Source organism: Equus przewalskii, chromosome 7, assembly GCF_037783145.1.
Source record: "Equus przewalskii isolate Varuska chromosome 7, EquPr2, whole genome shotgun sequence".
Classification (NCBI taxonomy): domain Eukaryota; kingdom Metazoa; phylum Chordata; class Mammalia; order Perissodactyla; family Equidae; genus Equus; species Equus przewalskii.
This window is the reverse complement of record NC_091837.1, coordinates 17854076-17871416: the sequence shown is the minus strand read 5'-3', so window position 1 is coordinate 17871416 and position 17341 is coordinate 17854076. Positions and strand designations below refer to the sequence as shown.

The 17341-nt window shown below is 50.5% G+C and overlaps 1 protein-coding gene across 9 annotated transcripts in view; it reads left to right on the top strand.

The window, feature by feature from the left end:
• RNFT2 (ring finger protein, transmembrane 2) overlaps positions 1-17341 on the top strand; it is a 71617-nt gene that overhangs the window by 8077 nt on the left and 46199 nt on the right. For all 9 annotated transcript variants that reach the window (XM_070627163.1, XM_070627164.1, XM_070627165.1 and 6 more), the window contains 3 exons: positions 1416-1492; positions 4552-4652; positions 8286-8439. In XM_070627163.1, coding sequence (XP_070483264.1) covers positions 1416-1492; positions 4552-4652; positions 8286-8439 — 332 coding nt within the window. The remainder of the gene's footprint in view (positions 1-1415; positions 1493-4551; positions 4653-8285; positions 8440-17341) is intronic.

Genomic DNA, 17341 nt, shown 5'->3' with positions numbered 1-17341 from the left:
AAACAGAACCCAGCACAGAGCAAGTGCTCCATAAATACTGCTTATTGTTACTAATTTGGGGAAGTAAGACAGTGATTCCTGAAGTGCTTAGCCCCGTACCTGACACACAGTTAACGCTCAGTAAATGGCCTCTGGTCCACTGTTATTGTTGTTATTTATTGATATTAGATCACGCTGTGGCTGTGCCCTGGAGAGTTTTAGGCCATTGTCTGAGTCCTACGGCAGGAAGTATGGCAGGAATTGTCTCACCGTCTGCGACATTCCAGAAAATCTCTGTAGGAGGTTGTCTTATTTGCCCCTTTCTGGTGAGCTCCGCTGCCTCCCATCACCCCACCTTCCATTTGGGGGTGCTCGCATGTCACGCCCTCCCTTTCTATTCCCGGAAACCGAGGCCGGCGTGCGCCCCCTCACCCTGAGTTCTGGCAAACTCACAACTCAGTTTTATTCTCAAGTGTGGTCATTCTCTTTTTCAGTTGGCAGGTTGCTGGTTTGGTTTTTTAATCAAAGAGGAGAGTAGAAGAGAGGATGGTAGGGTTGCTAGTTCTTATGTTCTGTGTTTTCATTGAAGAAATACGTCTTTGACAAAGTGGATCTGGAAAAATCACTGGAGTGCGTGTAGCATCGACAAAGCAGAAGTGAGCTCTGAGCGTGGGGCACTCACACGTCGTGTGAACACGGAGTCCTGGTCATGAAAAGGAGGATTTGAAAATCCCTGTTCAGGGAGAATTCCCAGACTGTAGCTTGGCAAACAGTGGCAACTGAATGAATCGTGGAATAAAATTCAGTCCTGTTTCCCCATCTGCCGGGGTCATGTTTTCCTGTCAGCCAGAAATTTTTTCTTCCTTTAACATTAAACTTTAATTCCTTATGGCATTGGGATCTTTTTCTACATATATTTTTATTACAAATTACATACCTCAGGTTCTTTTTGAAAGTAGAAATAATAAAAGGCACCGTTTAGTAACTGCTAGAAATTGTGCTCTATGAGCGTTATCCTTGCACGAGGCAAGGACTATTATTATTCTGTCCCTTTTACCAATGGGGGAGCTGGAGCCCAGAGAGGTACAGTGACTAGCCCAAGCTCACACAGAGCAGGTGGCAGAGCCGGAATTTGAACCCAGGTCTTACCAGACTGCACAGCCCGTGTCCCTAAGCTGGTTTTATGAAACAGCCCCACAGTGCTCTCCATCCCATCCCTAAGTCAGAGGCCTATAGTCAGAGTGGCTCCGGGTTCCCAGCGATCTCCGTGGCGGCCCAAACGCCCCAGCAGTGGGATTTTCCCTCTCTGCTGTGGTTAGTCTGTAAACTCCAAGGGACCGGGATGGGACTTCCTCACATCGCGCCCAGTCCCTCGTCAGCCGGGGCCAGGCCTACTGAGTCTCAGGGGGCGGTTTGCACCCTCCTCTGTCCCGCAGGCATCGCCGTGTGCATCGGGATGGCCAGCACCTTCGCCTACGCCAACTCCACGCTCCGAGAACAGGTCTCTCTGAAGGTGAGTCCCCTGGCGAGGTGGTCCGCTGTGGCTGCTGTCACAAAGGACTGCGAACTTTGTGGCTTAGAACAACACGAATTTAGCGTCTCACATTCTGTAGATCAGAAGTCTGAAGTGGGTCCCTCTAGCCTAAGGTCCAGGTGTCCACAGGCCTGCGTTCCTTCTGGAGGACTTAGAGGAGAAGCTTTCCTTGCCTTTTCCAGGCTCCAGAGGTCATCCACATTCTTTGGCTCATGGCCCCTTCCTCCTCCTTTGAGCCAGCAACGTTGCGTCTCTGTGAGCATCCCCCCACAGTCACATCTCCCTCTGACTCTGCCATTCTGTCTCCCTGCTCCACTTTTAAGGACCCTTGTGATCACACTGGGCCCACCTGGACAATCCGGGAGACTCGCCCCATCTCAGGGTCTGCTGATTACAACCTTCCCTCCACCTGCAGCCTGAATGCCCCTTTGCGCTGTAACCTAACACATTCCCAGTGTGCAGGGATGAGGACGGGGCCGTCTTTGGGAGGCCCTTCTTCTGCCTGCCGCCCCTGGGCAGATCCTGGATTACCATCCTTCTCCCACACCCTTCCAACAGCAGCATCTGTCACCCACATGCCCCCGGCCCAGACCCTTACCCTCCTCGCATTCAACCAGTTCGCTTTCTTCCAACCCACCCTCACGGTGAAGGCCATCCCACTGGCGCTGCTGAGTGGACACCCCATCGTCTCGAATGCCCTCTAACATCCGCCGAGCATCAACTGTGCCCTGCACAGGGCTGGCCCATCGCACAGCTCGTCTTGCACATCCGTCCCAGCAGCCTGGGAGGGAGGCAAAATTACTCTGATCTCGTTTTCCCAATCAAGAAACAGCGGCTTAGAGACACTCAGTGTCTTGCCTAAGGTCACACTGCCTGTGCAAGTGATGGCATCAGGAAATGAAGCCAGGCATTGCACCCACAGGCTGTGCTCGCTCCAGGCTCAAATCCCGGCTCCTCCATCCACCAGCCAGCCCTTGGACAGGTTCCCTTGGTGATCTCAGCCTCAGGTGCCGCCTCTGGAAAAGGAACTGCTCACTCCAGCTTCCTACACTGTTGAGAGGATTAAAGGAGACAGCGCCTAGAGATGTGCCACACAGTGCCTGGTGTATAGAAACGTCTAAGTGAGCTATTTTAATAAACCTGTGCTTTCTCCTGCACACGTGATCCCGTAACAGCCACCACCCTCTTACCCTTCTTTGGGGTCATGTTTCCCAAAAGCACCTGGGCCTCCACAAGGCACGAAAGGCAGCTCAGTCTCCATTTGACATAAGAGCACGTTGAGGTCCAGAGTTGGGCATGGAGCCAGAGGTTATTCTTGACCCTCAGTCTCCTCTTCTTCACGCAAACCCCTTTCTGCTGCTATTAGAACAGTAGGTTGGTCAACACCATAGTGGGTGGCTTTGGGGGCTGGCTGTTTCCCAAATGTGGTTGCATCCAAATGGTGCCTTGACTTGAATTTTAGGTGGCAAGAGGATGCCCATACCCCTGGACAGGCTTCCTGGGGTCCTTGGACCCTATGAAGTCACCAGTGACATTTTGCTTCTCTGTGCATATTTTCTGTGAAGGAGAGTCTGTGTGATGCTTAGCAGGTTTAGAAATCTCAACTTACTACTAGAGAACTACCCCTGTGTCCCCCAGAGTCTGGCTTCTCAGGGCGTTGCTAATTCCCCCTTTAGTTTGGATTTATGGAGTATTAAACTGGAATCCATTATTTATTGGGGTAACAAGTGCTGCCAAGTGGATTAATCACACTGATAAGAGCAGTTGGTTGGCTGGAGGTGGTTGCCAGGGTCGTTAACCTTGACCGCTCCTGAAATAATGGGTGGATGGAGATGCATTTATTCTGTCTGCTCTGTGGAAACATACATCCTAACAGTGCGTGGGGCACTGAGCCGTGTCTGGAGACGGTGGAGCATTTACCGAAACCGCAGGGAAAGTTACACTGGGAAAGTTATGACCTCATCTCTTCCAGCAATGCAGCCGCCCTGGTCCAGGAAAAGACGAGCCGTTGAGAATCAGCAGCTCGGGGGTCTGTGTGTGTCTCCCTGGGTCCACAGGCGGGAACACGCCTGCTCCGCGTCTCCTCCAGAAATTTCCCAGGATTGCTCTCAGGCCGAGAAGCTACTGGGAAACAGCAAACGGAGAAGGTTTTCCAGCTTGTCTTCCTGGGGACTAAACAGAAATGAGGCTGAACAAAGAGAAAAGAGGCCGGATGGTGGATGGCTTTGATGGCCGTGCAGACGACTTTGAATTTAATCCTGTAAATGTGGCCTTCCATTGAGCGATCAGTCCAGGGCAGTTGCCCAGAGGGCTGTGCTAGAAAAAGGAAGAACAGAAGTTTCCCACCTGTAGATCCTGAATCTACTGCCGGGTTGTAAAGTCTTGAATAATAGGTCCTACCATTTAGCAAACGTGAAATACGAGCCTGTCCCAGACCGAATGTTTTACATTTATAGATTTTACTTAATCCTTAACAAAATCCCCCTTTTCAAATGAGGGCACTGAGACTTAAAACATGTGCCCTTGAGGAAGAGTTACTTCTCTGTGCCTCAGTTCCTAACAGTAAATGTGGACTGACGTTGAATACATGCCAGGCTCTATTCTAAGCGTTTCATGCACAGTAATGCTCATGACTCCATAAGACAGATATAATATATACCCATTTTACTGATGAAGAAAAGGAAATGCAAAGAGTTTATTCACTTGCCCGGGGTTGGACAGCCCCCAGGTTGCAGACCAAGTACTTGAACCCAGGCCGTCCAGCTCCAGAATCTATACGGCAAACCACAGTGCTCTCCTGCCTTTCTGGATAGTTCTCCAAGCGAGTTTCGACATTTCTGTCACCTTCTCTGTGACCACCCCTTGGATTCCAGTGGGATGGAAAGATGCCAACGTGCTTCCTTTCACCATTAGCCCTGCTTCTTCCAAATCTTTGAAAAAGGGAAAAGTTGCCACTTGTCAGAGAACATTCTGGAATGTTCTTCCATGTGCACCTTTGGCATTGCAGCAGCCCCACAGATCTCTTGCTTTGTCTCCAGGAGAAGAGGTCGGTGCTGGTCATCTTGTGGATCTTGGCCTTCCTGGCGGGGAACACCCTCTATGTGCTGTACACATTCAGTTCCCAGCAGCTGTACAACAGGTGAGCTGAGGAGTCTGCCCCCAATGGGCAAGTGGGGGGTGTGTTTTTGGGTTTTGGACACAACCCCTTCACGTGACAGCAATGCAGCAGTTCTATGTCACATTGTAACTTTCAGATTCCACCCTGTTGTTATAGACACACATGGTAGAGCAGAGCTTTCTAGTAGAAATATAAGGCAAGGCCGCATGTGTAATTTTACATTTTCTAGTAGCCACCTAGTGGATGGTGGGGGAGGGCTGGCCGGGGAAGACCTCTAGGACAGAGGTGAAACTGGAGCCAAGCTTTCAGATCATGCATATCTGTTTTGACAATGGACTCTGAGGAGTGAGCAGATGCACCACTTTCTGCGGCACCCCGTAAAAGCACTTTGGGGAGTTAGTTTTAAGGCATCAACGTGTATTTCACACACCACATTAGTTGTCTGACCCAGAATGTCAAGGTCCTGGTGGAGGATCTAGGAGGTGGGGTTTCCCAGAACCCTGGATGAATTTCCAGCTTGTGTCATCCTCTGGGCGTGATCGCACTTATAGGCTCAGACCTCTGCGCCCCCATCAAACTAGGGCTCAGTCAAACTGGCAGCACAGAAAGAGAGAGAGTGGCTTAGGGGAAAAGCAACAGAGCTGAGCCTCCTTCCTTACTGATGTCGATCGTCTGGAGTGTGTTTGTAAGTGATACCAACAGCCATTATCTTTTTTTGTCCTCCCAGTGCCCCAGCAGGGTATTGCTGTCCCCATTTCACAGGTGCGGACACTGAGGCTAAATGAAGCCCTTTCTAATGAGTCTTGGTCCCAGGAGGTAACTCTTAACAGCGAGCTTGGCTCTCCCCAGGATTTGAAGTCTGATGACAACATCAGAGTGTTTCTTAGTCCTGCCACTTGCCAGCTTTGTGCCCTTTGGCAAATAATGGAGCTGCCTTTAGCCTCCTCTAGTTTCCATCTCCCTGAAACTGGGACCAAATTAGTTCTTGGTTTATCCACCTGGACAGGCTAGTTATTAGGAAGGCCAAATGTTATCATACATGCAAAGTGCCAGGTAAACTCTGAGACGTTGGATATATCATAATCGTATCATAACTAATACTATTCTTTTATGGTGAATTACTGTATCTATTGGTGGCTGTGCCTAATGAGTAAAACTGACAATAAAATATATCAGTTCGTTAAACTTCACAGCATCCAGTAGAAATAAGTTGACTTAGTGATCAAACGGTGGAAAACCACTTTGGCACCACCTCATCTCCAAAAGCAAAAACAGGAAGAAACACCAGGATGTGAACTAAAACCCAGACAGGTGAATATAATACCACCTGGTATCTCTGAGATAAAACTGGAAGGCAGGGGCCGGCCCAGTGGCATAGTGGTTAAGTTCTTGTGCTCTGCTTCAGTAGCCTGGGGTTTGCAGGTTCACATCCTGGGCTCAGACCTACATACTATTCATCAAGCCACACTGTGGCGGCATCCCACATAAAATAGAGGAAGATTGGCACAGATGTTAGCTCAGGGCCAATCTTCCTCACCAAAAAAAAAAAAGAAGAAGGTGGCAGCTCTTCATTTTATTGCGATCAGAGAGGCGTAATAGAGGAGCAAAGTGTGGAAGTCAACGAACTAGCCTGGAATATCCCCAGAGAAGGACAAGAGCAGAACCAAGGAAGGGAGCTCAGAGTTGCCAGCCTCTCCTTGTATTAAAACATGAATGGCCACTCAAGCTTGGAGGCGAGGAATCCTGTGGAGACGGGGCTGGGATGTGGAAGGACAGTGAAGGTATTGTGAGAGATTGCCAAAATAGATTGTTCTCATTGATTTGCCCTACTCTAGCTCTTTAGAGATTTTTATTATAAATAGAAATAGATTTTTAAAAATACAAGTTACAAAGTAGACCAGTTCATCCCTAGGATGCTACAATCAGGGTCCCCCACTGGCACGTTCTCTGCCAGCCCAGCAGAGTGTGTCGGAAGCATTCAGAAGCATCCGCTCTGGGCTGTGACTGTTTCCTGCTTTCCAGGGGACAGATAGGACTCCACCTGGCCTTTGCTCAGAGCCTCTGATCCGGGGGGAGGAAAGAGAGGGGCCCAGCACAGATCAGGTGCTGGTTGCAATCCTGGTGCCCCGTTCTAGCTGAGACTCCATGGCCCGGTGACTCCCGCCTTAGCGCCCCAGTTTCCCCAGCTCAAAAGGGGATGGACCATGGTACCTATTTCGTAGAGTCTTTGGGAAGACAGAATGAGTCAACAGCTGGAAAGCCTGTAGAGTAGGGCCAGCACGATGTAAAGAGCCAGGAGATTTTAACTGCCGTCATTGCGTCGCTGAACGACCAGCATATGTTCTGAGAGATGTGTTGTTAGGCGATTTCTTCACTGTGCGAACATGATAGAGTAGTTGCACAAACCTAGATGGCACAGCCTACTACACACCGAGGCCGTGTGGTACTAATCTCATGGGACCACCGTCATACATGTGGCCCGTCATTGACCAAAATGTTATGTGGTGCCTGACTGTACTGTTATTATTACAAATAACATCACCAACCTCAGAGGTGGTGGACGGCAGTGCTACTCAAAGTGTGGTCCACAGACGGGTGCCAGTTTGAGAACTGCTTGTTGTGTGTCTCCCGCGAGGTAAGTACAGAAGTTGAGCATGAGGTTGACTCACCTGGTCAGGGGAGAGTAGAATGGGTCGACGCACTCCGAGTCATGAGCACAGATACAGCTCGGATGGCTGGGTGCGAATCCAGCACTGCCCCTTATATTTGGAGGAGCTCGTGCTGGTTACTTGACCTTTCTGTGCTGCAGTTTCCTCATCTGCAGAATGGGGCGATAACAGTGCCTGCCTCATCGAGTCACTGTTGTCATTGTCCCTGCCACGTGGCAGAGTCTGTAGTGTGTCTATTGTCAAATCCCACCAGTAGCACTACGAGGGAGGGAACGATGCCCATTTTATTGATGAGAACACTGAGGCTTACAGAGATAGCGTTATTTGCCCAGCGTCCAGTAAACGGAGAAACCTGGATTCAAATTCAAGTGTGTCTGATACTAATCCCCATATGTTTATCATGCAGTGTGACCTTGACCCACTTACTTCATGTCTCCAGCCTCAGCGCCCCATTTATAAAGTGGGGATAAGCAGCACTCTCTGTGCAGGGCAATGAGATACAGCAAGCTTAGCACAGTGTCTGGCATGTCAATATGCCTCCTCCCTTCTCTCCCTCCCTCCTTTGTAGTATTGCCCACCCTTCCTTCCTTCCTTCTTTCCTTCCTCCCTCCCTCCCTCCCTCCTTCCCTCCCTTCTTCCCTCCCTTCCTTCTTTCCTTCCTTCCTTCCTTCTTTCCTTCCTTCCTTCCTTCTGCTTCCTCTTGTGAAGCCTGTTGTAAACCCATAAAACTGGAGGGGACCTTAATGATGCTCCAGGCCAATCTAGTCTTTTAATCCTCAGGGGAACTGAGGCTCAGAGAGGTTAAGATACCCACCTGAGGTCACACAGCAAGTTAGTAGCAGATTCAGGAACAGGACACAGATGTCTGACTCCCAGTTCAGTGCTCTTTCTGCAGGTAATTCTTACAAGGCTCCCCGAGTGAGTAGGTCGCTGCCAGGGGCCAGTGATCCTAAGACAGCATCCTGACTCTGAGCCCTCCCCGCAGCCTCATATTCCTGAAGCCCAACCTGGACACGCTGGACTTCTTCGACCTGCTGTGGATCGTGGGGATTGCAGACTTCGTCCTGAAGTACATCACCATTGCCCTCAAGTGCCTCATCGTGGCCCTGCCCAAGATCATCCTGGCCGTCAAGTCCAAGGTAGGCGTGGGCCGCAGCCGCCCGGTCACCCCCATCATGCCGATCGTGCAGGGGATTCTGGGAGCGCCTTCTGGAGCAGGAGAGTGGGCGCGGGCAGAGCTGAGGTCAGCGAGTCACGTAGACAGAGCCCGAGCTAGTAGATGCTGTCGCCCACCTCTTCTAGTTCCATGAAGCTGAGCACGGTTCTCTGCTGTCACCACCTCCTGTCACCTCTCTGCTCTTTAAGTGCATTTCCTGAGTGCCATTGTTGAGAGCTGCCCTTGAGGCAGTTTTCATCCAAACGTCTCCTGAGAGAGGGAAAAAGCATGTTGGCTTGGCCTGAGTCCTGCTTCTCCCAGGGAGGATGGCTCTCGTAGGTTTTGACTCTTTGTGGCTCCGGGAGCACATTTTGGAAAGGGTGCTGAGGCGCAGGAAGAAAGAGTTCCGTGATCAATTAGTGATGTCTGCCGTGGACGCAGGAAGGGAGTAGTGGCCGTCGTGCTTCGCGTGAACTGTGGGGAAGGCCTGCAGGCAGGTGTTGGGATGAGGAGGTCTTGGGGGATGCCCACTGTCATGCAGAGGCCTAAGCAGGGCTAGGCCCAGACAGCACCTTTAGTGCATAATTATTGCCACTGCCTCTGCAGGAAGACCCAGAGCAGGGAATCCAGACAGAGGCAGGCAGCCTGCAGAACCTCGGAAGACTCCTGCTTTGCATTCTATGAAAACAGCCGTCTTTTCAACTTCACAAGCCCAGCATTTGTCCCAGGCAGTGGCTGACAGAAGAACAGGTCGGAATTGTCCCTCTATCTGGAGTGACAGCTGACTAAACCCGTTGGCCAGGCATGCAGGAAAAACACACTCCTGGGTTTCTTTTTCACTCACACACTCAATACTTCTGACACACCTGACCCCGATGTGTGCGTTTTCCTGCACACCATCAAGCAATGCTGACACCAACCGGGTGTCCTGCAGTGGAACTCAGTTCCGACTACGGGAGGCAGTGTCGGATCCCACAGGTTAAGGGCTCCGTCCTGCGAGACTGCCCCCTCCTCACTAAAGACACCAGTCACAAGTCCGGGTTGTCCCCTGTGCTTCTGAGTGACTGGTTATGATGAGGGTTCCAATGACCCCCTCCTTGGGCTCAGTCATTTGCTAGAACAGCTCACAGAACTCAGGAAAACACTCTCATTGACCAGTTTATTATATAATGAAAGCTATGACAAAGGACACAGAGGAAGAGCCAGAGGAAGAGGTACACAGGGCGAGTCTGGAAGAGTCCTGAGCACAGGAGCTTCTGCCCCATTGAGTTGGCGTGCGCCACCCTCCCAGCATGTGGATATTCGTCAACCCACAAGCTCTCTGAACCCCATGCTGTTAGGACTTTCATGGAGGCTTCATCACGTAGGCCTGATCAAGCATTAACTCCACTGACAGCCCCGCTCCCCTCTCAGGAGTGAAGGAGGTGGGGCTGATCCTGGCTTGGTCTGTCTGGTGACCGGTCCCCATCCGGGAGCCACCTCATTAGAACAAAAGATGCTCCAGGAAATTCCAAGGGATTTAGGAGTTGGGTGTCAGATGCTCCCATCACCCAGGAAATTACAAAGGTCTTAGGAGCACGGTGTCAGGAACTGGGATCAGAGACTCCCGTTAGAACGAAAGATGCCCCCAGCACCCCTGTTTACAAGGGGAGCTAGGAGCCCATGTCACGAACTGGGGGCAGACACCAACGTAGGCCTTTCTTCTTATTTCACACCAGGGTCACCTGAGTCCAACTCTGTCCCCCCACACCTCACCTTCGCTCCCTGCCACACCATGTGATTTATCTAATGAGCCAAAATCCTAGGCTGTTGAGGTTTTCTTAGAGGAAACCACAGCTCTAGAGCCCAGAGGCGATGGCAGGAAATCTAAAATGGCATGAAGACAAAAAAAGAGACAGAAGAAAAGCAAGAGAGGAAACAACAGGTTTAAAAAAGTCTTGAGAGGGCCTGGCCCACTGGTGTAGTGGTTAAGTTCATGTGCTCCACTTTGGTGGCCTGGGGTTTGCGGGTTTGGATCCTGGGTGCAGGCCTGCACACTGCTCGTCAAGCCATGCTGCTGCAGCATCCTACATAAAATAGAGGAAGATTGGCACAGATGTTAGCTCAGGGCCAATCTTCCTCACCAAAAGAAAAGCATAAGTCCTGAGATACCCTCACTTTCCCTCCCCTACCCAAGACCATAATAACCATTACCATTTGCCCGTGGAACTCATGCCACGTACCAGGTAGACACCAGGTGGGCACCAGGGACTTGACACTGGGAAGGCACATGGCCCAATAGTTACACACATGGACTTTGGCATCAGACCTGTCTATGTTCAGGTCTCAGCTGTACCCCTAGCTGTGTGACTTTGGGCAGATGACAAACCCTCTCTGAGTCTCAGTTTCCTCATCTGTCAACTGATGACAATAAGTACTAACCTCATAAGAACTGTTGCTGGTGGGAAATAGAAAATGCTTTGCTCCGTGCCCAGCACATAGTAAGTGCTCCAGGTATGATTCGAAATACTTCTAAGTATTACTTAGTCTTATGGCTGCCAGCTCCATACCGACCAGCTGTGTGACCTTGGATAAGTTACTTAGCCTCTCTCTGCCTCAGTTTGCTTGTCTGTAAAATGGGGATAATTGTTGTGCTGGATGTCTTCCTCTTGCCCCTCCAGATACGCTCTCCCCCTTTCTCAGTCTGCTCTCTGCCCTGGAGGCTGACCTGGGTGACCTGTGGCCCCTGGCTTCCAGTTGGGTTCAGCCAATGAGAGGCCTGAAAGGAGAGAGGGGCAGAGGTATTTATTCCCCTGGTAAATTAGTCTCCTGTGGCGGCTATAACAAATTGCCACATTTAAGCCACATTAGCGGCTTAAAGCAACATAAGTTTATCATCTTCCAGTTCTGGAGGTCAGAAGTCCAGAATGGGTTTCACTGGGCTCCGGTCAAGGTGTCGGCAGGACCGCGTCCCTTCCTTCATCTTCCAAGACAGCCACGGCAGGCCGAGGCCTTCTCTCCTTGCCCTCCCTGACCGTGCTGCGTCCTCATGTCTCCTTCTCTGACTCTGACCCGCCTGCCTCCATCTTCTCAGGACCCTGTGATGACACTGACCTCGCCCTGATAATCCAGGACATTGTCCCCGTCTCCAGACCCTTCACGTAATCACCTGTCTAGGCCCTCTGCCATGGCAGGTAACAAATTCACAACATTTGGGGATGAGGATGTGGACATCTTGGGGGTTATTCTACCAGCCACACCTGGTCTCCTCCCTCCTGGGTACCACGAGTCGGCATTAACTCGGTGAACCCACGCCACAACGCCAGGAAGCTGGTGCAGTTGTTCCTGCCGTCCCCTTTCACAGACGCGGAAAATAAATCTGAAGGCACAGATCCCATCACGGGCAGCCCTCTGCAGACAGCTTTCTGTCTGGTAACTGCCCCCGCCCCACCTTCCGGGCCGGGGTGACAACAGCGTCTGCCCATGGGGAGTTTTACCGCCCCTCGTTGCTTTCCCTGGACCCTCCCTGACCTTTGTGAAGAGCAGGCATATTAGACTCTTTCCAACCCAATTAATACATGGTTGAAAGATTTAAACAGACATTTCACCAAAGAAGTTATACTAATGGCCACTGAGTACGTGGAAAGATGCTCAACATCATTTAGAGAAATGAAAATTATCACCATAGTTAGACACCACCACATGTCAACTCCAACGGCTAAAATTAAAAAGCCTGACCATACCAAGGGTTGGCAAAGACGTGGAAGAACTGAAGCTCTCGTATGCTGCTGGTGGGCATGTAAGACGGTACCTCCACTTGGGAAGACACTTTGGTGATTTCTTAAAAGGTGAAGCATACACTCACCAGACAGTCCAACTGTCCTACCCCTAGCTGTTTACCCGAGAGGAATGATGGCGTATGTGCATATAAAGACTTTTGCATGAATGTCCGTACAGCTTTATTTGTAATAGCCATAAACCAGAGTCAGCCAAATTCAGTGATGGGTGAATTGATAAATTGCAGTATATCCAACAATGAAATAGGACCCAACAATATAAAGGAATGAACTGTTGACACAAACAACTTAAATGAATCTCAAAGTAATTAATAATTATGCACAGAGAAGGAGACCGTAACCAAAAGGAGTATACTGTATGCTTCCATTTATACAAAGCTCTAGAAAATGCAAACTAGCCTGTGGTGCCAGAAAGCAGATCAGCGGTTGCCTGAAGGGGACCAGACGGAGGGACTCCCAAGGGGCACGAGGACGCTTGGGGGTAAGCAGTGCCTTGGCTGTCTTGCCTCTGCGATGGTTTCACAGGTGTAGACATAGAAGAGACTTCTCAAATGGCACGCTTTACGAGGAGTCCCTCTGCCACGTCTGCGCAGGCTTCAGCCCGGGCTGCTGTGGTCAGGACGTGACTCCAGCTGCTCGCTCTTGGGGCCTCCGCTCCAAAGTCCCTTCTAGATCCGCAGAACCTTCTCCTTCATAGCAGTTGTGACATTTTATGATTACCTAGTGTGTGATTATTAGATTCACTTCTGTCTCCCCACCCTACTGGAAGTCTGTTTTGTCCACCAGTGTGTCTGCAAGACCTAGCAGTGTCGGGCACAGAGTAGGGCTCTGGAATCAGGTGAGTGAGTGCCATGGCAGAGAAACTGGAGTGAGAATCCATCCCCGCCCTGTGCCTTCTGGTTGATTATCTACAGACAGAACTAAGACAGGAAATCTTTCAGTATCCACTGAGGGCAGGAGACGTGATTGCAGGCCTCTGAGGAAACTAGTTCAGCATTGAATGCCTGGAATAATAATAGCTTGCAATTATTGAGCACCAACTGTGTACCTGAGACTCTGGACTTCGTGTCTGACTTGCCTGACTTGGCTCGTGCTGTTCATCTGAGGGAGGTGCTGTTTCTCTGATTGACAGATGAGCACATGGAAGGTTCAGAGGGCTGGCAGCGTCTCAGAGTCGCGTGGCTGTTACCTGGTAGCACTGGGACTCCAGCCCCGGGCTTCACAGCTTCAGGGCCCAAGTTCTGCCCCCAAGTGGGTGTGGGAGAAAGATATGGGAAGCAGGCAGTCAAGGGTTACGCATCACCTAGAACATTCTGCTTTCTGCTAGATTCTTTCCCACATCCTGACTCCTTTAAGGCTCTCAACACCCCTGCGAGATAGAATTTATCATCACCTCTTTCTAGATGAAAAAATGAGTTTTAGTTTCCGGTGGCTGCTGTAACAAGTTACCCCAAACTGGGTAGATTCACACAGAAATTTATCCTCTCACAGTTCTGGAGGCCAGAAGTCTGAAATCAGTATCACTGGGCTGAAACCAGGGTGCCGGCCGGGCAGCACTGCCTCCGGATGTTAGGGGAGGACCCGCTCCCTGCCTCCTGTGGCCCTGGCTTGCGGCCGCATCACTCTGGTCTCTGCCTCCGTGGTCACACAGCCTTCCCTTCTGTGTGTGAAGTCTCCCTCTGCTTCTGTCCTGTAAGGACCCGTGTGATTGCATTTAAGGCCCAGCTGAACAATCCAGGGTACTCTGCCCACGCGAGAGCCTTAACTCATTCGGGTCTTCAAACACCCTTCTTCCAGAAAGGCCACATTCACAGCTTCCAGGGGTTAAGACCTGGTACCTTTGGGCGGCCGTCATTTCACTTGTTATACTGAGGCTGAGAGAAGGGTGAGAAAATGTGTCCATAATCACCCAGCGGGTCAGTTGTGGAACCAGAATAAGAATCCACATCTTCCAGCTCCCAAGGCCATGGCCACTTCAAGAGGGCGTCTGCCAGGCGCTGAAGGGACCAGGTGCTGGACCTCCTGGGCCATTCCTGACCCTGCCACTTTCCAGCCACAGGGCCTTGAGTAGGTCACTTAATGTCCCTGAACAGGTTTCTTCCTGTAGACGATCGAGATGTTACCAAAACCCGGGTTGAGATGCTGCAAAGATAAACAGATGTGGTGGAGCTGGCTGAAATGAGGGCCAGGTCGGCCGTGGCCTGGAGAGGAGGCAGCTGAGGCTTTGCTGCCCTTCACCACTGCTCGCACCTGCCTGTGCAGCATCCTTACTCTTTCCTCTCCCTCCGTCCCGTTCACCCCCCACTCTGTTCTCAGTGCTTCAGCCACACCCCACTTCTTTACACACATTGACGAGTTCCATGCTGACGTGTGGGAGATGCTCTTCCTATCCCATTTTCCAGATGAGAAAACTGAGGCCCTGAGACACTGAGTAACTAACCCAGAGAGGGCTGTGTGCTGCCCTGTCTCCTACCACTGCTACCACCCCTGCTCCTTCGGCAGATCACAGCCCCTTAGAAACCTTTCCAGCCCCTTTAGGATGGGGATGGGGCCCCTCCTAAGGGCTCTCCCAGCACCCTGTACTCCCCTCGCTCCAGCACTCACTGCCCTGACTGTAATTGCTTGTTTAATTGTCTGCCTTCTCTGCTCAAGTCTAACCTCTGTGACAGCAGGAAATGAATGCGTTTAGCTTGTTTGTTGATGGATCACCAGAATCTCATATGCACCCAGAAGTGTTCGTTGTATGTATGTATATATGTTTGAATGGATATATAGGTAGATGGGTGAATTGGATGACTGGATGGGAAGGTTAGTGGATATGTGGATACGTGGGTAGGCAAATGATTGGGCAGGTGGGTGGATGGGTGAATATTTCGATGGGTGGGTGGATATTTCAATGGAGGGATGGACAGACAGATAGGTGGGTAGATGGGTGGGTGAGTGGATGAGTCAATAGTCTAACCAGCTATACGAACTCTCACCACCTCCTCTTGTAGCAGCAGTGGGAGCTTAGACTCCATTCTCAGTTCAGCTCAGTCCTCTTGTATTTGGTAGGTGTCCAAACATCTCTATCACGAAGACACAGAAATCTGCCAGGCAAAGTAGTACTCACTTCTCTGTGCTAGAAAGGACCAAGTACAGAGCCTCAAAGAGGCAGCCAAACTAATAAATATAGCCAGACATTGATGAGCAAGTACCAGGAGCCAAGCAGTGTGTTAAGCAATGCCATTTGTTCAGAAATAGTTGCTGAATGCCAGCTCTGTGCCAGGCACTGTGCTAGGCACTGGGGATCTGCCAGTGAACAAGGGAGACGAGAATGCACGTACTCGTGGAGTTTGGTTTGTAGTCTGCTGAAGACATGGTCTGGTTTCATCTTAACAATCCTGGGAGGGTGGATGCTGATGATGTCTCTTTTCACAGAGTGGAAACTCAGTTAAGTAACTTGCCAAAGATTGCAAACCTTGTGGTAACAACCCTGATGGCAAGAGGAGCCGCTGATGTGGACTCAGCCGTTCCCGTGGGCCAGGCGCTGCTCTAACTCATTTCCTTCTGACAAGGGCAAGTGCTGTGGTTTTTTTTTATTAAGGTAAAATTCACGTAACATAAAATTAACCAGTAATCATTTTAAGGTATACAATTCAGTGGCGTTTAGTACATTCACAGGGTTGTGCAACCATCACCTCTGTCTAGTTCCAAGATATTTTCATCACCCCAAAGGGAAACCCCATACCTCTTCGCAGTCCCCCTCCCCCAGCCTCTGGCAACCACTGACCTGCTTTCTGTCTCTATGGATTTGCCTATTCTGGACATTTCATTTAAATGGACTCAGACAATAGTAACCTTTTGTGTCTGGCTTCTTTCACTGAGCATAATGTTTCTAAGGTTCGTCCACATTGTAGCATGAGTCAGTGCTTCACTCCTTTTTCTGGGTGAGTAATATTCCATTGTGTGGATAGACCACCATTTGTTTATCCATCTAGCCATGGATGAACATTTGGGTTGTTTCCACTTTTTGGCTGTTGTGAATAGTGCTGCTGTGAACATCTCTGTACAAGTATCTGTTGGAACACAGTTATTCTGGGTAAATACCTAGAGTGGAATTGCTGGGTTATTCTGTGTTTAACTTTTTGAGGAACTGCCCGCCTGTTTTCTACAGCAGCCACAGCATTCTACATTCCAAGCAGGTGCTGTTTTCTCTCTGATTTCCAGAGGAGAAAGCAAAGGCAGTGAGAGGTTAATGAAGTAGCCTAAGACCCCACAGCTTGTAAGTGGCTGAGCGGGGATTCGAACTCAGGCACTCCAACTCCAGAACCCCTGCTCTGAGTTCCTAGACCACACTCCTTCCCATGTAAGTTCCCTGCCGACTCGATTGAGGAGCAAAGTCCCCATACACCTTCTGTATAAAATTCCCCAAGTTCAGGCCACCACGGCTGCCTCACTTCCCGCCCCTTCAGATGGGCACTGCTGGGCAAGGGGGCGGGGATGGGACCCGGCACCCCTTCCCCACACCGCCAAGGCATGGGCGACAGTTATTAATGCCTCCCTGGCAACTGTCCAGCTCCCTTTTTCTGATTATTATTATTTTATTCGGCGAGATTAATGTGCCAGGTCAGAGCGTAATCCAGCCTGTAAGAAGTGATGTGAATAGTCTCCTCAAGATAAATTGCAGGCCTGGAAGAGGTTCACAGCCTTTCCTTGCCTGTCGGGGTGTTCTCCGAGTCCTCATCAATCCTTGTCTGGGCAGAAGAAAAGGACGGGTCTTCATTTGCAGCTGGGGGGGAGGGGGGAAAAGAGCACATCTGTCAGGGACCCCTAATGGTACACAGCACAGATGCTCTTTCCTGCGCCTCCACGCCGTCCGCTGAGAGGGTGGGTGGCTTTTTAATATTATAGTCATTACACTGGAAGGGCTTTTGGTATTGGGGTTTGCTTGAGGGACCTGCAGTCCCTGATGTGTGAGGCTGGGGGAGCCACCAGTTCCCACATGCCTTCCGACACCAGAGGGTCTATCGGGAATCCTCTCACACCTGGGCTTCCCGGGAGTGCCCTGCTCATGGGCCAGCCAAGATGGGGATGGGGTGAAAAATGGCAGCCACTGATCTGCCACCT